The following is a 22,554-nucleotide window of genomic DNA, read 5'->3' as shown; positions in this document are numbered from 1 at the left end:
GGCACACAACATTAGCGTAACCGCACCGATCGGCGTAACGCAATTTGCAGAGCTCTTTTCATTTTCTCCGAAACAATTAAACGTGTTCGTGCCAAACACAATTAGGCCTAACAGTGTCATACTTCCCAGCAAGGAAACCCTTCGTTGGAGACAGAGTGGGTTACCTCTGGTCTGCTGGAAACCAGCAGTCAGGATTACACCGTCTCTCCCGGCTTCAATAGTGACGCAGCGTCTGCTGCTTCAATCTCACTTTGCCCTGCCCCCCCCCCCCCCCCCCTCCTCTGCACTGGGCCAGAATATGCAGAGTCAGCACATCAGCCGCAGAGTAATGATCACGGAGCACCCGGAGAGCACTTCCCACTTATTACAGAGTGCATGAGTGCCCAACGCTGGCCCTCTCCAACACATAAAACCCAGTTTAGAAAAAGAGCTACAAAACAATCCAAGCGAAAATTATCAACCCCCCTCAAAAAAAAAAAGTGTTGACTGAGTAATACCAACTAACTGACCCGTTTTAACCTTTCTCGCTCTACTGCTCTCTCCCACCCTCCCTCCCTCACACCCTCTCCTTCTTAGCTCTGTCTCTCTCTTCCTCCCTTCCTCCATCCCTTTTTCTCTCGCTCACCCTCTCTCTCCCTCCCTCCCTCCCTCCCTCTCTCCACTTGCACGACAACTCCAGATTATACCGAGAACAGGTATTGATTGAGCTCATCCAGCTATTTTTCACCTCCGGAGATGAAGTGACAGCGCTTCTAGGCTCTCCCCCTATCACAACATTTTCACATCCATTTCGCACGCAGCGGCTGCTATTGCACCGGTGTTATCACCTGACAGGATTCCTGTCTTACAAGGTGAAGGCTACTCTCTGTTGGAGGCTTATGGAGGCCTTGAGATTCGAGACGTCACTCGCAGACAAGAGAACCGTGTTCTCTTTGAAGCCTTGAGGCTTCCCCCAAACTCCACCGCCTGGCTCGCTCGACAGCCTCAGCCCCTGCAGAGACCACTGCAGTGCAACTAGCCAGCACCAAGCTGGAGCTATTTTGAAGCTATGAAAATACATAAGTCACATTTCCCTATCAGTTGTCAACATTTTCAGGACCATAAATAAAAAAATAAAAAAGGCATTCAACAGACTTAGTGAGATAAACTGAACATAAACGATAAAAGACTAGGTTAGGTTAGGTTAGACTGACATATGGATATTTGTTTTATGATAAATACTTATCAGCCACATACAGAAGAAATATCCTGAATAAGCCATGAATCACAAAGTCTTTGCAACAATCATAATTTTTATAATCTATTCTGGAGGCAGGAAAAGGATGTGAAGTACAAATAATCCCACATTGACTTTAATAAAACTGAATTATTAATTAAATCCAATCATTTGATATCCTTTTAAAAATGTCCTTATTCAGAAAAGTCTGCAAAAGCCGTTTCAGGCTTCAACCTCCAAGCTAACCTGAACACAAATCAATTAAAAACTAATTACTGACTGCAAAGCCACACCTGGAACATTTAATTGCAGCCGAACTATACAAAACCTTTGAACGACCTGCCTCACAGGGTTCTCATTACTCCCTGTTAAGCCATAAAGCTGCATATTCGTGTGCGATTGAAATGACCACTCAGGTAATGAGTGATTACAGAAATAGCCCAAAGTTAATTAGCCCACGACTCCCCGGATAGACTACAAAGAAAAGGCAGGACACGCCATGTCATAGGAGCAGTGCACCATTCAACCCGCATATCCATTTTAATGGCACACTCAAAAAAATGTACCTTAAATCATAATCACCCTGTTAAAAGTTACGAGAAGAAAGAGAAAATGGAAGAAAGCCAATAAGAGCTGATGTCACAGCTCAAGTCTCAGGTTCTCTGTCAACTTTGAGGGGTTTTTCTCCCTACTGGGCTAGCTATTTAGGAGTTCAAGCTTGATGTTTGCTCTTCTGTTACTCTGTAAAGTGCGTTTCTGACCGTTTCTGGAAAGAGCACAATACAAAATAAAATTTAAGTGAATTACGTTACTATGTTTCTTAAGGCTGCCCTAGGAATAAACTACTGCTCAGAAATGTATGGTGGTAATATCAGTCTTATGGAGGAGACTGAGGTACAGTGGAAGGTCACAGTACTCACTGGTTGAAGAGCACCCTAGACCGGACGATGAACTTAAATATGTACTCCAGAGCTTTCATGGCTTTCAAGAGTGAATCAGTCAGCTTCTCTGCATTTTCCACATAGTTCTTGAGCACTTTTGTCAGCTTCCTGGAGAGAGAGAGAGAGAGGAAAAAAGAAAACTGCATTACAATACTGCAGCATAAGCAAAGCTATCCCCCCAGCCTACAAGCGATGTGAGGACCATAATGGCCACTAGGGGGCACCATCAGAATTTTCCTTTCATTCAAATTAACAATAATCCTGGCTTGTCAGAGATCTTCTGTATTTTGCTCCATTTAAACTACACAAAAGGGGTTCATTACTATAGGATTGAGGTACTGTAGTCCTTGTATTACCATTCATTCTCTGCATATATAGACCAAGACATAATAACCAAGAAACCTCAGAGAAAACTCTGACACACAACCTCAGGGTTGCTGGACCTTTGCTGCTGTAGTATAACACAGTAAGAATCAGGCTAGATAACAGACAACATTATTATTTTTGCTGCCAAGCTGATTTGAGTTACAGCATCTCTTCCAGGAGAAGCCAAGTTCCATGGAGACAGGGCCAGGGACAGGACTGGAGATAGGCCTTTCATCTCACCCTCAAATTCAACCTTACTGGTTTGCTAAAAAACCCTTGGACTCCAGAGATTCATGCGAGAAACCAAGATTGTGAGGTATTTATACTCGACATTGAGGCTTCTGTCCTTGCATGACCGGATACTGCTTAACCGGAACTCCTAATTTCAGCTTTTCAACCAGAAACTGAATGCCATGAGTCAGACAGAGGGAAAAAATGAAGAACGGAGTTTCTCTAGACTGAAACTTATTGCTTATTACTCATTGCTTATTGCTAATGTCTATCGCCCACCTCTTCCTTTCACTAGTTGCTACTTTGGCTCCCCAGTCCATAGTTAATGAGAAAATGGTTTCTGATTGCTTTCTAGCTAAGGTCACACAGGCACAGTTTGTGCAATGTGCAAGCCTATTTTCACTGGTTTCACAAGGGCCCACTTGATAAAATGGTAAGGGGGGGGTGGGGGTGTGGAGTTGTGCATCTTCTCAGAAAATTACAAAGTTCCATGTTCAAAACTTTCATTCTCCAGTCAGATTTAAAAGCCTCACTTTCAATGACTCTGGCTGCCGAGGTTCAATTTGCATATTGCACAGTTACAAAAGAACAAGGAGTACTTTCTCCAATAAGGCTTTCAGATTAATTAAATGCAGTACATGCACAATTGTACAACATCAGAAAAACAAAGCAAGACAAATACGCAAAAGCAATATCCCCTAAAACCTCTAAGGATAGAGTTTAAGGATATTGAGACTGCAAATTCAGTAAGAGTAGGTAGACCATTACAGATGGATGTCCCTCATGAAAAAAATGCACACACTTGAGAGGCATGCATTTGAGATGAGCGTTTTCCCTGGCTCTAACAATAGCACTTACATGTAAGCCAAGGTGGCGCTGAAATGCTTCCGAATGTAGGTTTCAAGGACGGGATTGAAGTGCTGAAACTTCCTGTCGGCGATGAGTCCAATTATGTACACCTGTCAAAGGAGGGAGTGTTAACTGGATCCCCCGACCGTCACAGAACAGAACAGAGAACCCAAAAAATGATTCATGTTTTAATGGGGAGACTAGGAGATATGACAACCACAACGTAATTGCAATGCACTGAGAGACGGCAAAGTAGCTGATATAGGGGCCGTGTTTATAGGAAATGCACAGGACCAGCAAAAATAGACTGCAAATGTGAGTGAATAGCAGCCTGGACCATGCCGATAATAGCACAACTGCACCGCCAGAGAAAACGATATCTGTTTCTACTCTATGTGACTCACGATGCAACAAATGCGACACTGGTAGAATTCAGAATCCTACGAGATCCTTGTATACAGAATATCTCTTGAGCTTAGTCGCATCAATATGTCAATTATGCGTGTAAAATGATTAATGGAGGAACTCCATGGGCACTGACTTATCCAAGCTTTAAATGAAGCCATGTGATTCTCTTCTACGGACTTGCATTTATCCAAAATTACACACTCAGCTGAACTGATGAAGTGATTAATACAACTATGGTTGCGCTGAAACGATTCAGTATAGACCCTCGAGATAAACAGTGTGTTTCATGCTAAGATGTGGTACAGCACTGTAGATAGGGGCTGGTTAACTAGCAATAGAATAAGAATTTTAACCATAAGACAAAAATTAAGAGAGATATAAAAACAAAAAGAACAGATTTGTCTGGAATGTGATCATAATCGGTGTCAAGAGGAGATCAGAAAGCTGGAAAAACACAAATATATATATATATATATATATATATATATATATATATATATATATATATACTGTACGTGCTGGATGAAATGAGAAGACAGAGGAAACCATTCTAGCTTGGTTTTTTTAAATTACAGACAAGCATCCTTAGCATAAACAGGAAGCTGAATGGGAGAGGGAGGGTTCCAAGGGCAGCCAAAGCTGTTCTGTTCAGCCTTGACGAGCAATAATCACTACACAGTAACTATTCATAAACAACTTATTTTTCCACAAACACACACACACACACACACACACACACACACACACACACACACACACACGCACACACGCACACACGCACACACGCATAGAAATGCACAAAAGCATAGCATGCCATATCCGTCGCACAAAAGATATCCCTGCTCTGTGGGCCCGGATCAGTGGGGAGGAAGGAACAGAGCAGGAAGTGGCCAAAGTTGGAGACTGGAAGCAAGCATCGCCAGTAAACATTTCTCTCCGTTTTTCTCGCTTTCCCTCTGGCTCTCTGTTGCTCTCTCGCTCTTATTTTTTTCTTCTTTCTCTTTCTTCCCCTCTCTCCCCCATTAATCTTGGGACAGGGGTCAGTGGATGGCAAAAATATGATGGCGAGGATGCTGGCTGCTTACATCAGGATTCAACATGCTTACTATAGGCTGGTGGACAACAGCACGTCAGCATGTTTTGTGGAAGTGTGGGGACTAGGGACTGTTTTGTGCTCAATAGACCCCAGCGATGGGGCAACCTTAGTGCTTACGTTCTGATTTGGTGGTTGGGTCTTGGGGAACTGGGGTTACCGGGTTTGTTTTTCATTTAAATTCTACAAATTATGTTCTTGAAGAATTCCCCAATAAATGGGATTTTAAAATAATTAAAAAATTCCCTCACACAGCAAGCACACAAACAGCTTGTTTTTGCCACATTCCTGGTATTTCTTCAGTGTAAATGCACACATTTTTTTATATTGTAAAATAAAAAATTCTGACTTCATATGCATTACTATCCATATTGCCGGAAAATTCCATTTCACTTTATTTTAGTTGTTTTCAAACCATTTCTACAGGTTAGGAGAGGGCACTGATTATCTGACATCGCTATCCTCGGCCAAGCAGATTTCTGCAACAGCCTGCCTGCCACAGGTCTTTCACAATTTCATCATTTCAACTCTCCTCATCACCCATGGCAATTGTATTTGTTCACATTTAATGCAAAAAAAAACACAAATTATGGATGGAATAAATATAGCAAATACTGTATGTGCATGTGCATAAGTTTATATACTATGGAAGGAGAGGCCAACCCTGGTTCTGGAGAGCCACAGGGTGATCTGGCTTTTGTTTTCACCCAAAAATCAGCAACCAATTCAGACCCAAGTAACAGGTGAGGTGAGTTAACTAGGTAATCATCTGCTTTAATTGATGCTGAGTAACAATTGAAGCCAGCACACCCTGCCGCTCTCCAGGACCAGGGCCACCCCTGTACTATGGAATAACCACTTACCTCCCAAAAAAAGCCATATCTAAACGCTGGGTTTACATTTCAAATATGTGTACAAGTCTCCAAGGAGATGAAAGAGACTAATTATGTCTACGAAAAACCTCTTACCAGAGCGTCAAACACAAGTGTGTCGAACGTGTCGCTGTCAGAGTTCTCCATCATGATGTTAAAGAGTGCGTCCAGGGTATCTTGTAGAAACTAGAAACAGAGGAATTATGCACGTCAAAAATGCAAGAGGACATACAGCCCATACTGAATTTCAGGGAAGTCAATCTCTCATTTCTATTGCAAACTGCTTGTGACAGCATGTTGCTTGTGCAACATTCCCTGCTATTTCCTGATTTTCTTTTTCATTTGTCAATAACTGAATAAGAAATGATACCCATTTTTTACTGCAGAGTACTGCTCGCCTCGATTTTAATATACTCTGTCGTTTACAAAAGGAATCATAACAATCAACCTTTTGGAGTGCGTTTCTGAACCGTATGCTGCAGGCAAGGTAAGGTAACAAACTAGATTTAGAGCTGGCACATTTCTGAACAGTGGCCAACAGACCGTGCATACTGTTAATATAAGAAATTATTTTGTAAAATGAATGCACTATACATATCTGCAGGAGACTGTAGCATTCTGCAAATGTGGCATAGCTTAGTTTGGCCAGGACCCAACAGCCATGACCAGCAGATCGCACACCTCTTCCATTCATGACTGATGAGCATGCTAACTGTTAGATGAATGAGTTTGTGCTGGGGGAGGTTACTGATAAGTAAAAATGACGGACTTTCAGCAAGAAAGACTGAAAAAGCCAGAGACAGGACCAATAACAGAAAGAGGACACTTGAGCCTTATGGCATAACTGATAATACTGCACAATATAGTCAAGTCTTAGAAATAATTGTCAAGCATGCAGACTGCATGTCAAATAATTCAGAAATATCACACCATTCAGAGTGTGTAGTGCTGGAAAATGGCGGCCATTTTGGTGCAGTCCACTTGCCACTTGCCAAACTACTTTTTTATATTATTCAGTACACGGTATCAAGTTTGATTATGATTACTGTGATATTTGTTTTGGGGTGGGGATGAACGCATAGCTGGACAGCAGCACCACTGGAATAGTGAACTATAGGGTTTAGATGTGAATATGCACATTTTATATTTGTGATATAATACATACAGTACTACTCATTGGCAAGAATCGGTTGTGAACATAGATCACAAATAAAGGTGTTTCATTATGATTAAGTATCTTGTGACAAGATAAGAAACCAACAAAAGAGCTGAGTAACACTGTATGCAGTTTGTGGGTAAGGGTAACCTATGACTCATGAAAAAATGAACAACTGGCATAAAAACAAATAACAATTTTGTAAAAGCAGCTCAGCTCAGAAAAAAAAAAAAAAAAGACTTTTACATACATTTTTCATGTAAGCATGAAAATACCCACACGCTGACTGCAGCAGTTCCTCACCAGAGGACTTCTCTCTCTGCTGTTCAGCCCAGCGGAATGGCCGCATGTTTACAGACGCTGGCTCCATGACTGAGCTGTGCGGAGCTGTAACCGAGACCGGGGCCTGAATGGTGATCATGCTCGCTGCCACTTGCGATTAGCCCTGTGAGTTTTGAGCAGTGCAGCTGCTGCAGGCGGTACAGTGCTGACGGATGGGAGAGGCTACACGCAGATGCCTCATGGCTGGGTCTCGAGCCGGAGACACCAGGCTCTGAGCTCTCCATCACGGACACTTGGGATGCGTGGCTCTCTCGCCACCTCGTCTGAGAGGAAAATCACGCGATGTTTCAGCGGGTCGGCTGGCTAGCACCCAGAGTTAGCGATCGTGGACCGGCCCAAGAACACTAGTATCGCACCCTGTGAATATCGCACAATGCACTGAACGGCCTGTAGTGTAGTGGTTATGGTACATGACTGGGACTGGGCAAGGTCGGTGGTTCGATCCCCGATCCGCACAGAGATCCACACAGCTGTTGCGCTCTTGAGCAAGGCCCTTAACCCTGCATTGCTCCAGGGGAGGATTGTCTCCTGCTTAGTACGAACTGTACGTCGCTCTGGATAAGAGTGTCAGCAAAATGCCAATAATGTAATGTAATGAAAAATAATAATAATAATCAAACCCTTTCAGTCATCAGAGTGCCATATGGCACTGAAGCATAACTACTGTAAAATCCCTTATGGCACTCTCGACCTCATACCTTTTCAACCAATCAAAATGACAGCTATACTATTGAGCCCCTATTAATACCCTACTCAACTTTCTCAACCAAAGCCAAAACTCCTTGTGATTTGGGCAGAGCCACTTCATATTGGGCTTGAAACTGAAAGGGTTAAAGCATCTTTTTTTGTGGGGCCCATGGATGGTTGTGGTCCCTAAAGGGCCACATAGAGCAGTGCTCCTCAACTCCACATCCTGGGGGCCGCAGTGACCACAGGTACTTGCTCCAACCAGTTGTCACCCATTTTACCTCACTGGTTCAGACAGGAAGTCATTAGTAAAATAAGGTGGTGTCGTGTACGGTTGAAGCTAAAACCAGCGGACACGGCGGCCCGCAGGATGTGGAGTTGAGTAGCACTGGTATAGAGCGTTTCTGTCAGTGGTCACCTCTGCCATAGGCGGTACGCCGTGATTGGCCAAATTGGCAGGCTGCGTGGTCTTAGAGGTCACAAGAGTGATGAGGCACGCTCCCATTGGGCTGCCTCCAGGTGAATGATGACACATTTAGCTGCTCTGAGCTAAAGAAAAAGGGCATGAAAAATGGAGAAAGGCCCTTTCGGTTTAAGCAGACGTGATGAAAATTGAGCTTGGCGACACTGATTGTGGAGCCGACTGCTTCTGTAAAAAATTACTTCAAATATTAATGTAAGATATGAGTTGTCTATGCGAGGCGTGTTCCGCAGACATGTAGGACAGGAAAGGTTCAGGTGAGGTATCCTGAACAATCCTTCATCACGGGAAGACGAGATCCATCACATTCTTGAGGAAACAAGACTTCCAGAACACAGGAATAAATCACTCTTCAATCAGAGTATTTGCCAGAGGGGACTGGCATTAGAATAATGAAGAAAGGTAGAAATTGTCATTTTGTCATTTAGCATAACAGTTATGCAGCCTTACAAATGATATGGCCTAAAGGCTGACAAGTACTCCATAATCGTGTAAGGGATGAAATAAGGAATTTATGCAGATCAATGCTTTTCCATATGCAACTGCTCAAACGGTAAGAAAATGAAATGAGATCGAGCCAGCGGTGAAAAAAGGCAGAGACTATACCTAATTTACGGCTAAGGAACAGTAAAGTCAAAAAAACTATTTAAACAAAAACAGAGATTAAACACTTTTACATTTTTTAAAAGATCAAAGAAATAAATGGCATATTACCTGCTGAATAATTGAACACTCGTTTCGGAGTGAAAACTGACTAAAACAAATAGCACGGCGATGCATTTCACTGCAGGTAATTTAGCAGAGCTAAAGTAAAGACGTTAAGGAGAGGCTAAACAGCCGTAGCATCAGCGCTGACCCACGGTAAACACTGAATGCACAGAAGGGTCAGGCGGTGTCCTTTGATAATCGGGCACAGGGCACTCCGAATGAGGAATGAGAGACACAATGACACTCATGGCTATCGCTATTAAGAGGTACAAATTGGAACACAGCTTTACCCCAGCACCAGTAAGAGAGGTGAAAAAGACACGTCTGGTTTAAGGCTATTTTTGAAAGCAGTGGCTTCAGTGTATGCCAATCTCTGTGACCTGCCTTGGTACTTCCTTCCTTCCTTCCCATGCCAGTGAAAGATCAAAAGATTTTATTTCATATTCTCATACCGTCTCACTGAAATTCTTTCATATATCCAACTGGTACACTGTCCAATTCACATTCCGACTGCAGGTAATTTTATGGTAATCGCGGTTCCATTTTTGCCCTTTTGAGAACCGAAAAAATAAAATACGTCCAAATTTGTGAGGTGATTCATTCAGCGCCAGGGAACGGGGAGGCTGAGGCTGGGAGATTTTTCTTTTTGGCACGGAACACTCACCTTCACCACCTCACCGCCATCCACATTCATCAGCTGCCTGAGGTTCTGCTGCAACAGGCTGGTGTTGGAGCGCCATTTCAGCAGCCCGAGCAGGTCCACTGCCAGACCGGACCGCAACCAGACAGCACCGCAACCAGGCATGAGGGGAGGGAAACAGATGACAGAGTTACCTCGATGAAGTTCATCTGCAATGTGTCCTTGGTCTGTGCGCACTGGACAAGACTGGGCAGTAACAGACAGGATTATGTACTGTAAAACCAACTGCAAAAACTGACCAGACAAGACTGTTCTGAACCCCAGGACTAAATAAATTGCATGAACTAAGATGATGCACTTTAACTGCAATGGGTCTGCTGCCAGACTGGATAGAACCCGAAAGCAAAAGTATAAGACTGGACAGAGCTAGACCAAATGGGACGGATAGTGACAGTTAATACATTCTTCTCCTCAACTAGTGCATTTAGACCTAGGGGTGTGTGTCTGTGTGTTAGGGGGGGGGTGACATGAAGATGATCTCTCACTTGTCATAGATTTACTGGGAAGGAACGAGGGCACCACAGATGTCAAAATCAGTTTTACCGCAGGTCGAGGTTGGTTACCGTTTCAGCTTCAGCGCATTCATCAGGTAATTTATAAGTTCTCACATTTGCACCTTGGCCTGTGATATACAATCTTAAATTACTTTAAGTTAGCATGGCTGCCCTTCACAAAAAAAGAAAATAAATAAATAAATAAAAATATTCCCATAATTTATGAAGCCACTTCAAATTACGGACGCGAGTGCATCAATCACGCCTGTATTGGGAAAGAGGAGAACTTCCCTGGATGTATTCAAATGGTGTTCCCAGGGGAGGCGGAGAAGAGGCTTTGATTTATTCAAACCACAAGGCCGTATGCGCGGCGGTCTCACCGCCGTCAACCTCAAAGACAAAATGGATTGCGTCTCCATCCCACAACATTTTAATCTGGGAGAGCGCAAGTGTGTTTTGAGTGGGACGCTCCGTTCGGTTTCCCTCGGTAAACTACTTCCAGTAAATCAAAACGGGAACGGGGGATGGGCCAGGGAAAGCATCACGCCTCCCCCGCAGGGACACAGCCTTTCAAACCACACACACATGCAGTCCATGGAGTATCTGGACAGAGGCACAATTTATGTTCTTTCGGCTCTGTACTCCAGCACATTGGATTTGAAATTAAACATAAGGTTAAACATGAAAAGCAGGTTGAAGTGCGGACTGTCACCTGTTATTTGATGGTACTTACAGCCATATTGGGTCATCCATGTAGGAATTTCACCCCCCCCCCCCCCATTTGAGGGGACCAAACGTAATGGGACAGTTGGCTGCTTCTGATTAGTCAGGTGTATTAACTTGCTTCCTTAACGCAGGTATGAGAAAGCTTTCAGAAGCTAATCTTGATTCTTGACCATTGGAACAAAGGGTTTGCAACAACACAGTACTGTTAGCTGTGTCATCATTGAAATGAAAGAGAGCACTGGTGTATGTTTGGGATCATTGCCTTGCTGTAGGATGAAGCACCATCCAATGAGTTGGAGGCATTTGATTGAAATTTAGCAGATGAGATGCATCTGCACACTTGAGAATTACTCCAGAACTCTTTTAGGTACTACTTAGCAAAATGTAAACTGCTCATCCTGTTTTGTAGATCTGTTTGTGAAGTCTTCTGAAGAGAATTGAGCCTTGGCATACCAGTCCCTTTGCAATTATTGAGCTCACCAGTATTCTCTTTCTTCTCAATGATGTTCCAAATAGTCTATTTTGGTAAACCTATTGTCTCTGGATGTTTTTAGTTTTTTTTCTTCCCCCCCTCAGCCTCATTATGGCTTCCTTGACTGTCACTGGCACAATTCAGGTCCTCATATTGACAAACATCAATAACAAGACTCAAACAGGCATCAAGCCTAGAATCAAAACTGGAAGCTTTCTTATACCTGCACAATGGAAATGATTGAATAGACCTGACTAATGAAAAACAACTGAGCCAACTAAGCCAACTGTCCAATTACTTTTGGTCCCCTAAAATAAGAGGATTAGGTATAAAAAAGGATGTATGGATGTAAAACCCCTCAAATTAAAGGTGTCTGCAATTTAATACAATATTCATCATTTCATTTCAAATCCAATGTGCTGGAGTACTGAGCCAAAAGAACAGAAATCAAACAATTATCCAAATACTTAGGGACTGCATTGTATGTGCACGTGCACATGCCCACGTGCCTACACACATAAACGCACACACAAGAAACACACATATTTCCATGCATAGTCCAGGGACACATGCATTCATGAATGTCTTCATCACTCAAGCTATAAATCAGTATGCGTGAACATACACCCCCTCTCTCTCTCTCTCTCTCTCTCTCTCTCTCTCTCTCTCTCTCTCTCTCTCTCTCTCTCTCTCTCTCTCTCTCTCTCTCTCTCTCTCTCTCTCTCTCTCTCTCTCTCTCTCTCTCTCTCTCTCTCTCTCTCTCTCTCTCTCTCTCTCTCTCACACACACACACACACACACACACACACACACACACACACACACACACACACACACACACACACTTCAGTCCTCATTTTCTTAGAGAGATAATAAACTGTCCAGTCACGATGATGGATGCCTATCTTCTCCAGCTCTGACACACCATCAAAGTTCATCAGGCCTCTTCCAAATGGCCCGGCTTCTACACACAGTTATAGATTTTTAAACCTTTTGCTCAGCCTCGGCGCGACAGATGAAATCAAAGGTAAATAAATAAATAATAAAGGGCCAGACGGGAGCTGTGGGAGAAGAAAGGGTCTCCCCCCTCAGCTCATGGAGGAGAGGAGGTGCTCTAACCCGCAGGGAGATTAAAAGATAGACCAGGCTTCTCCCTGCGCATTTCATCCCGATTCCGTGAGCATTACAGAGGCCCCAGACAGCTCCGAACTGTATGACTGCCCAAACTGTTGCCACCGTCCTCTCTCTCCCTTTCTCTCCCTACCTTGTACCCTCATTCATTCCCTTACTCGCTCTCTCCCTCCACCTTGAACTCTCATTCTCTCGCTTGCTCACTCTCTCCCTCCACCCTGCACTCTCATTCACCCGATTAGTCACTCTCTCCCTCTATCTCACATCTTACTCGGTTGCTTTCCTCTCTCCATGTCCCTCCCTCCCTCCCTACCTCCGCTCTCTCGCTCTCTCTCTCTCTACCTCCCCTTCTTTTGAACTTTTTTTCTCTGCCTCCCTTGCAAGTGAAATAAAAGCCATGCGTCATCATTTCCCCTTACTATCCTGACTCGTTCCCAACTCTGGTGCAATGACGTAACCGAGGGATCTCAGAGCACTTAAAAGACTGGAGACTACTGACTGTCGTCAAATTGCATAAGACCCATTTAAAAACAAAAGAGGCTTACGAAACCAAATTTTTCACATCAATGTTTTTATGGCACCGATTTAGGGCACAATCCTTTCTGCGGAACCGGTTTTGGGGCGGGGTGGGAACTTCAGGGTTTCTCACGGCAGAACGCAGAGTTCACATTCTCCAGCGCCAAACGTTAAGTTCAAAGAAGTCTAAACCGGCACGTTCCAGAAAGATCCCCTCGCGGCACTTCAGTGAAATGAGAGCAACGCGAGCCGGAGATTGAAGAAGACAAGTTTCCGCGAAAGACAATAAACGGCGAGCATCGAGAGAGATCCTCAATGAATGAGGATATTCAGCACATTCCTTTTGTCCCAGAGGAACAGAGACCACAATGGACAGTGAATGGAACCCTCAATTGGGCTCATTTGGATTCTACATTTCAATCACTCCGGGTGGAGGTGCCCCGCTCTCTGTCGGCGAGGCTCAGTGAAATTGCGCTCTACAGAGATGATTAAACAAACCCGCCTGCTTCCGCCCCCCGTTTCAGCACAGCACAGAGTTAATATTTCACATTACAGACCCCTCCCTCCCTCTTTCACAATCAGGTCACTTAATAACGTTGAGTGACAGGCTAAATACCAGGGTGATGTTAAGTCAGTATACTGATATAATGCAACAGAAAAAGGGTGAATGTAAATTTTCTGTGCAGAATAACATGGGTACACACGTGCAGACACACACACACACACACACACACACACACACACACACATGCGCATGTTTGCACACACACACATATGCCCGGACTCCAGTAGACACACGTTACAAACCCACCTGCATGCACGCACGCACGCGCACACACAGTACTTGCTGATTATAATTGAGAAACTATGCGTAAACATTAGAAAATGTCAGCTCAAGTCCATTAATTAAGACAGACTTATTACAGTGATATTTTGAAAGCAGACGTTTGAAAGAGGATTCGATTAGACACAAAAGGACATTCAGCCGCATGAAGACACCATACAGACCAGGAGCATGATTAAGAGCAGTGAAGAAAATAGTGTTACTTTAAGAGGCAGCCTCTGTAGTTTAATAAAAAAGCCGGGGACTCGCGTGTTGTCAGAGAAGGATGTGTACCGCCAGTCTTTATTAAAAGAAATCAAATCTTTCCAGGAGATTTGGCGGCGGACAAGAGTCTCCCTTCTGTTTAATCAAAGTTGCATGTAGTGAAAAGTCAGACTGAGAGTCCCTGACAGCCGACTGCCAGCTCGCAAATTACCATCAAAGTGCAGTGTAAATATCAGCGCGCGCTTCTGAAAAACACAAGTACCCGTCGCTCACCCGCCTCGGTCTCTGAGGCCGGGGGGAGAGACCGCTGATCCCCCCCAATTCTGTGTGCAACCTCAGGATCCCTCTCTCACCAGTCACAGCCACAGACTGCTGATGCAACCATCGCTACCCTGATTAATCTTACTCATTATTAGGTGCAAAGATAAGCAGCGTTGACAGACAGGTATTTACCTTAGGCCATGCACGAGGCCTCCCAAACTGGCTTGGATTGATGTGAAGATCTACACGCCTACAAGAGCAGGGAACCCTGTTCCTTCAACCCCAGTTAGGCGCACCAGATTCCAGCTAAACAAGATAGCCGTTGAATGAAGTGTGCTTTATTACTGTTGGAGCGTAAAAGAACCTACAGGAAGTCAGATCTCGACCAACGGGGTTTAGTAGTTGTTCTATAGAATACAAGGGCTTTGCATTTACATAAGCGATACACTTAGAATTAAAACAAACATCAGGAAACACATCCAGTGGCATGCACATTCTTTTATGTTACATGAACAGACAGGGTGGCCCTACGGCAAAGCTAGCCTGACAGTCCTGTGTGAGCTCATTACCTGGATATTTACGAATGCTCAACGAAAAGCAGACAATAGGAAATGCATTTTAAAGAGATGCTACAACTGACAGCACAACCTCCATGAACATAGGCAGTCCCAAGTACCACAGACTTGGGTGTTGCTGGAGTTAGCATGGTTAAAGAAAGTGAAGCAGATAAGATTCAGATTCACAGTGGTCTTAACCTTTGACGGACAGTCTAACAGACATTACCGCGCTCTATGAGGTAAACTTTGGCTACAATCTTGTGCTCTTCCAAAGGTGGAAATCAAATCAACTGTCTGCAAGGTCTTCAATATGCACTGAAATATGTGTTCCTGTCTCTGCCAATGACTGCTTATATATTTTTTTACAGCACTCAACCCCTAAAGCAAAGTCATTTATTACACTCAAGTGAACAGCTGAAGGGTCACATAGGGAGCAGGCAGCTCCTATTAGCGATGCTAATGATTAATCGATGACCGATAATTCGCAGTTAAGAATTTTATCAATCAAATAAAACGATCAAAGCGAACAATTTGGGGGAAATCAACGGTCGTGTTTTGGTGACATTTCATTTCTACACAAGTTGGCGCATTGCATCCTTTAAATACTCTGTTAACAGAATGGCATCCAGATAGGCTGGCAATGACTTGCATAACATTAACCTGCGTGTAGCCTTGTAAAGGGAGAATGGATAAGAATGTTAAAGTAACATGAAGCTTCCAGAAAAGGTAGGTTAAGATTAGATATTGCGTATGATTATGCGGTTATGTAAATCTTATGTAAACCTATGTCTAGCTACAGTTATTTCAATCAACTACCCTCACTACGAGCACCTGGCGGTCGAGCTGCACATTCACACCGGTTTTCCGTTCTGGTTCCTCAGTGGTGGAATGACTTGCCTACCACTGTCAGGACAGCAGAATCCCTCCTATTTCGACGCAGACTAAAAACACATCTTTTCAAACTGTACCTTAGTCCTACCTCCTGATCCCCCCCCCCCCCCCCCCTTTCCGATATCCCTATCCCTCTTGTCTAACCCAAAAATAAAAATATAATAAATAAATAAAACATTTAATTGCTCTTATGATGACTGTATGTTTAGAACAGCACTTCAAGTGTATTTTACTTGTTATGGATGTGTTGCTTTAACTTGCGGAAGAACCTAGGCACTTGTAAGTCTCTTTGGATTAAAAGCGTCTGCCCAAGTACTCAAATATAAATGTAAATGTAACTATTCAGTAACGTCAAATCTCAGCTGTCATTAATGGCAGATGGAAGGCTGAACAATGCCTTCATTTTCAAATACTTTCACAGTTTTACACATTTTCCAATTTAACATTATTAAATATATACGATTGCAACAAGGCAAACTACTTGTCAAAGATAGTAGTTTTTACTCCCAAAAACCATCTTGCGGCAACGGTATTTAAATCAAGCAGATCCTGCCAGCTGACTGGCAAGGACTCTGTTGTGTAATTACATAGCAACAGTTGCTAAAGATGGCGGGACGTGGATATTTTGCAAAGATGTTTTGATAAAAATGAATAGATTATTATTTATGTTAGTGAAAATCGAGCAAAGAAATTCCTAAAGATTTGCATCCCTAGTTCCTATTGGTTTAATATCATTCCATACACTTCACACGTCAGAATAAATAAACGAAATGCTGATCATTTCATTCGACCAGAAGCCTTACGGGAGAACAGCATGGTGACTAAAAGCGGTCTGTGAATAGTCTTGGTGGTGTAAAGTCAGGGCTGGCTTACTCACTGCAGTAGTTCTCTCTGAATAATGAGAGAGGGGAACAGCACACAGCATACTGAGTGCGACTGGACTGCAGTGCATTCTCCGCTCAGGCATATCGATTCCTTTCCCAGCTCCGCGTAGACGAACAATTTGTGTTCCTCTACTCAACCATTAAAAATCATCTTTTGTGTGTGACCGTGAATCAAGAAATTAAATATTTCTTCCGGGCGCGGTTTCGTTCCTTTTTCTTTTCAAGTGGGGGAAAGCCTCGGGTCAGTAATACAATTAACTTCTTAATTTCGTTGATGTCAAGGTTCAGTGGAGGCACTTTTCCTACATGACATTCCCCTTCGGAGGCTCATCCCCCGCGCCATCACTTCCCGGTCTTCCGCAGCCCTTGCAGGGATTGAACCAGCGGCATCGGCAGAACTCGGATAATCAAGTGCAAGACAAAAGAGAGCGAGCGAGAGAGAGATCCTGTCATATATATTCAAATTCAATGAGACAAATCTTCAGGTCCTCGCATCCCAATTTACACCAGTGGTGAAGACGGACTACAGAAAAAAAAAAAAAAAAAAAAAAAAAAAAAAAAAGGAAAAGTTCAAGGACTGAGACGCTGGCTGAAGGTGAAAATAAACATCAGGGTAAGGTCACGTGACTTGCGTGGTCGTGTTTCACGCCATCTTTGGATTGGGGGGGGACAAAGGTCAGACCTCATTTTCTGGAGATGTGGCTCAATCTCCCGGGCACAGCCTTAGACATGAGCGCCAACAACTCCATGACCCTGGAAACAAACAGGGTCAGGACAGATATGGGATACCTGCGTTTTAAAACCGTCTAAACACAGGCGCTGATGTAGAGGTCAAAAGCCTGAAAGCCTTGAGTGGCAAAATGGGATTTCCTTGGCTTAATAAACACAGAGTTCAGAAAGAGGAGTCAAGAAGGTAGGCGTGTGAAGCTGACAATCTTAAACCCCCCCCCCCAGCGAGGCAGCCCAGTCGGCTGACTGCGGCGGGAGATGGAGGGGGGGAGCCAGGCAGGCATACCGTTCTGCATCAGCTTGGTGGAGCACATAATCGTGGAGATCTGGAGATTTGGAGATGATGTTGCGTGCATGTTTCTTGTGGACCGAAATAAGACGCGTCTTACGTGTTAGCTTACGTGTCAGCTAATGGGGATCCTTAACAAACTTGAATCTTACCAGCGCACTTCAGAATCTAAATAAGTTCAAATCACTCAGAATCGAAACCAGATAAACGGTAATATTAACCTTATATTCATATACATAATTAACTATATTTTATAGTTTTAGTTTTGGAGAAACGGGTCATCGACACGGCCTCTACCATGGTAGGAAAAGGCAGGCAAGACAGGTACATAAGAGCCACACACAGCAAGTACATGCACAAACATGTGCGTAAGCATATTCGCCTGTACCCCGTCCAGGGGGAGGTCACAGGAAGAGTTATAAACGGGTCAGGCGTACCGTTCTGCGTGAGCTTGGTGGAGCACACGAGGGTGGAGATCTGGAAGGAGTCCTTGCTGATGGTGCAGCTGGCCAGGTTCAGCGTGCTCTTGCCCGTGATGGAGTAGCCCTTCTCCTCCAGCTCCAGCTTAGTAGCCGACAGGTTCAGGTAGTGGGAAGAGTCATCTAGTTTCCTTGGTTCTGCCTGCAAATGTTTTTTTAAAAGGAGACGAAGGAAACAAAGATGGAAGCAGAACTTTATTAGCTAGTTTAGTTTTTAGTGGACAGGGTCAATGTTTATTCATAACATTTCTGCAAATATGCCGGTAGGGCGGCCTGTAGCGTAGTGGTTAAGGTAAATGACTGGGACATGCAAGGTCGGTGGTTCTAATCCCGGTGTAACCACGATAAGATCTGCACAGCTGTTGGGCCCTTGAGCAAGGCCCTTAACCCTGCATTGCGCCAGGGGAGGATTGTCTCCTGCTTAGTCTAATCAACTGTACTGTCGCTCTGGATAAGAGCATCTGCCAAATGCCAATAATGTAAATGCCTGGGAGGCTAGACTGCATGAGTCAGAAATTAAGAAAAAACCAAGTAATGCGAGTTTCAGAATGTAATCAGATATTTTAAAAAATATATATCTGCTTCTCATTGGCCTCCACTGGTTTCCTATTGCCGCACGCATCCGTTTCAAGGCCCTAGTGTTGGTATTTCAGGCTGCTAAGGGGACTGCCCCACCTTACGTACAATCCCTGATCACTCCCTACTCCCCAGCTATACCACTCCGGTCTGCCAGCTCTGGTCGCCTTATGGTTCCCTCTCTACGTGCACCTGGTGGTCGAGCTGCACGTTCACGCCTGTTTTCCGTTCTGGTTCCTCAGTGGTGGAATGACTTGCCTACCACTGTCAGAACAGCAGAATCCCTCCCCCTATTTCGACGCAGACTCAAAACCCACCTTTTCAAACTCTACCTTAGTCCTCCCTCCTGATTTCCCCTGCCCCTCCTTTCTGATATCCCTATCCTTGTCTAACCCCCCCCAAAAAAAAATAAAAAAATGCACTTATGATGACAACTATGTTTAGAACAGCATCTGCCAAATGACTAAAATGTAAAATGAAAATATATTGCATGTATTCACCAAAATAGATATTTCCAAATACTTGCATCCCATATTTGAGTAATTAATGCAAGTCAATAAAACGATGAAACAGTGACAACTTTGGCTACTGGTTTGCTTGGATTGTGGGAGCAGAGTGTGTGATTATCAGGCAGGAAATGCGCTGAGCAGAGATTGCAGTCGTGGGGCTGATTCTTATTTCTCTCATGTCCACACTGCTGCAGTGCAGAACAGAGCAGGCTAAGCGCAGCCAGGGCTGCGGGTATTACCTTGTAAACGAGGAGATCGTGCTCCCGGTCCCTCAGCGTCGTCCCGTCGTACCTCATCAGCTTCACGAACGACAGGGCGAATATTTTCTCCGCTTTGTCTTTGGCTGCGGTAGGAAGGCAGAGTGGGGTTGGGGGGGGGGGGGACGACAGACGGACGCGGTCAGAATCCACAGCGTGGTCCCTTCCTTCGCCGGCCGTTAGCATTAGCGCGCGGCGTGTCAACGGCGAGGTCCGGCAACCCGGGATTCGGGAGAGGGGGAGGCCGGCAATTAAGGCAAACTTTCATACCTCGGTCAGTCCCGCTAGGACGAACACTACGGTGCAGTGAAATTCAATGAGTGCAGACGGCGGGACGGAAGTGGACTGGGAGCTCCACAGCGGCCGTTGAAGGCCAAGGTTATCAGAGAGGAAGCGCGGTATTGACAGTGTGTGGGAGCATATTGCTTTGCTCTCGCTGGTCTCACTTGTTTTTTTGTAAGTGGCTGTCATTGGTCTGAACTGCTCGGTGGACAGCCATCCTGCTATTGAGCCCAGTAACAAAGCACAGGAGATGGACACTCGACGTCCTTGTGAGACCCATTTCTTCTCAGTTTCTGTTGTGGAAGATCTGTTCATACCAACTCAATAAGCTAGTGAGTGGCACAATGAAGGTGTGCTGTTGTGTCGGATGAAATGTTTACCGAAGAGATCCTTCTGCTGTAATGCATGATTCTCGCTTGTCACTGACAACATCAGCTAATGGGGGAACCTTAATAAACCGTGCACTTCAGATACGATTAAATGCACTTCAGAATCTAAATCAGTTGAAATACCTCCAAACCAGAATCTAAACCAGATAAGCAATAATATTAACTGAACATTTACTTGTATAAAGCGCATAATTAACGTTATATTTGTGTTTTGGAGAGGCAGGTCATCAGCACTGCCTGTAATATGGTCGGAAAAGGCTGGTGAGACAGGTACAGTACGTAATAGCCACACACTAAGCATGCACACGTGCAAGCGCACACACACACACACACACACACGTGTATAAGCACGGTCGTGTGAGCCCAGTGAGTTATGGCCCCGTCCCGCAAAACTGTAGATTCAGGTGCGAGCGCATACATCATACTTGCGGATCAACAAGCTCAAATTTATGCGCGCCGAGATGCGATTCATCCGTTTATCCAGTGCATTTAACATGCATAAATCCCCACCCTGTTCAGCAGCCCAAAAGGCTGAGCGTGAATAATGTCCCCCACTCGCGAGAGACCAGCAATGGTGCGGTCCGTGCACGTTTTTATCATTATTATGGAACCCGCTTTTGAACAGAGCCACAAGCCCCCGCTCCTCGAGACATCGCTTGGCGAATGAGCGAGTGACTGCTTCATTGAAGTGGTGCCAATGCGCACTGGGGTAGGCCTGCTACTTTTCTGTTTGCTTTTGCCTTTACTGTCTTTACCTATCCGCCCGCTCCCCACCCCCTCTGGCCTGCCCTTGTCAAAGGTTAAAACTCCAGTTCTGATTCTTCGCTCAGCCCCAAATAGGATTTTCTGCCTACAAAACACGACAAAACACACCCACCTTATGAACACATTAGCGCAATGCACGCCCAGCATACAGACACATTGGACTGGGGGGGGTCTTCTTTTGATGTCTCTCTACGCCAGGGATCTTTACATCTGTCCATCCAAACTGAGCACTGGTTCTTTGCTCCCAGGTAATTACCAGAAAAATTAGTGTGACTGACTGGCCAGACTGGCTTCACACCTGAGTCCCAGGTAAAGGGAGGGTGGCAAACCAGCAGTTGTCAGACCCTGAGGACCGTGATATGAGGAACAGGGCTCTACGCTTCCAAAGAATCAGGAGGAGTATCTTGTACCAAAGCGTGTGTGTTTTTTTTTTTTTTTTTTTTTTCACACACACAGAGTCGTCACTATGGAATAGCTTGCCAGGGCAGGTAGTGGAGGCAGAAAAACTGGGGGTTTCAAGACCAGGCTAGATAGAGTGTTGGATACCATTTAGTATTTAGCCAAAAAAGCAGTGGGTACACTTTATTGGCAGGAAAAAAAAAATGTGTGTTGTGTTGTGTTGTGTTGTGTTGTGTTGTGTTGTGTTGTGTTGTGTTGTGTTGTGTTGTGTTGTGTTGTGTTGTGTTGTGTTGTGTTGTGTTGTGTTGTGTTGTGTTGTGTACTGGTCAGCGTGTTTCGGAGGTGGTCTGCAAGCCACAGATATGCCCCTAGAGGCTGCCTGAGACTTGAGGTTGGGTTTGCGGGTAAAAAACATAACGGGACCAGCCAGGTGCACTGTGCTGAACATGCCTCTGTGCCAGCGACACAACACACAGCTCCACGGTCACGTCACGGTCAGAATGTATCGTGCTAACCGTGACGCATGGGCCTGCATCTAAATCTCACCGGGAGACTGATGCGGGGAGATGGGAGCAGCCTGGGGAAGCGACCGTATCCGGCCCGTTATCTGCCATGTCCACTTATTGCCCAAGAAGTAATGGGTTTAATTGCTCCGCTTGAAGCGGGATGTAAACACAACAAACTGGAATTAGGATCCCCCTGTTATCGCAGGTCTTTATTGCTCTAAAGAGAGCTTATATGTGACTAAACCGAGGACGGGGGAAGAATAAAACGCGCACTTCAATTAAATTAATTAAATCCTCGGCTTACATTTTGTTTCTGAAGAAAACACATTATGCGTCTTACTGCA

General features: G+C 44.5%; 1 protein-coding gene across 1 annotated transcript in view; it reads right to left on the bottom strand.

Annotated features, from left to right (window-relative positions):
* The window catches only part of dock1 (dedicator of cytokinesis 1), a 254,821-nt gene that overhangs the window by 185,139 nt on the left and 47,128 nt on the right, over positions 1-22,554 (bottom strand). The window contains exons 17-22 of the mRNA XM_061225326.1: positions 19,852-19,955; positions 18,486-18,669; positions 10,015-10,112; positions 6,073-6,162; positions 3,613-3,713; positions 2,137-2,265 (exon numbers count right to left, since the gene is read on the bottom strand). Of these exons, the coding sequence (XP_061081310.1) occupies positions 2,137-2,265; positions 3,613-3,713; positions 6,073-6,162; positions 10,015-10,112; positions 18,486-18,669; positions 19,852-19,955 (706 nt within the window). The remainder of the gene's footprint in view (positions 1-2,136; positions 2,266-3,612; positions 3,714-6,072; positions 6,163-10,014; positions 10,113-18,485; positions 18,670-19,851; positions 19,956-22,554) is intronic.

The sequence above is a fragment of the Conger conger genome, chromosome 2, assembly GCF_963514075.1.
Source record: "Conger conger chromosome 2, fConCon1.1, whole genome shotgun sequence".
Taxonomy (NCBI): Eukaryota; Metazoa; Chordata; class Actinopteri; order Anguilliformes; family Congridae; genus Conger; species Conger conger.
Note: the sequence above shows the minus strand (reverse complement) of the source record. Positions and strands in the feature narration are given on the sequence as shown.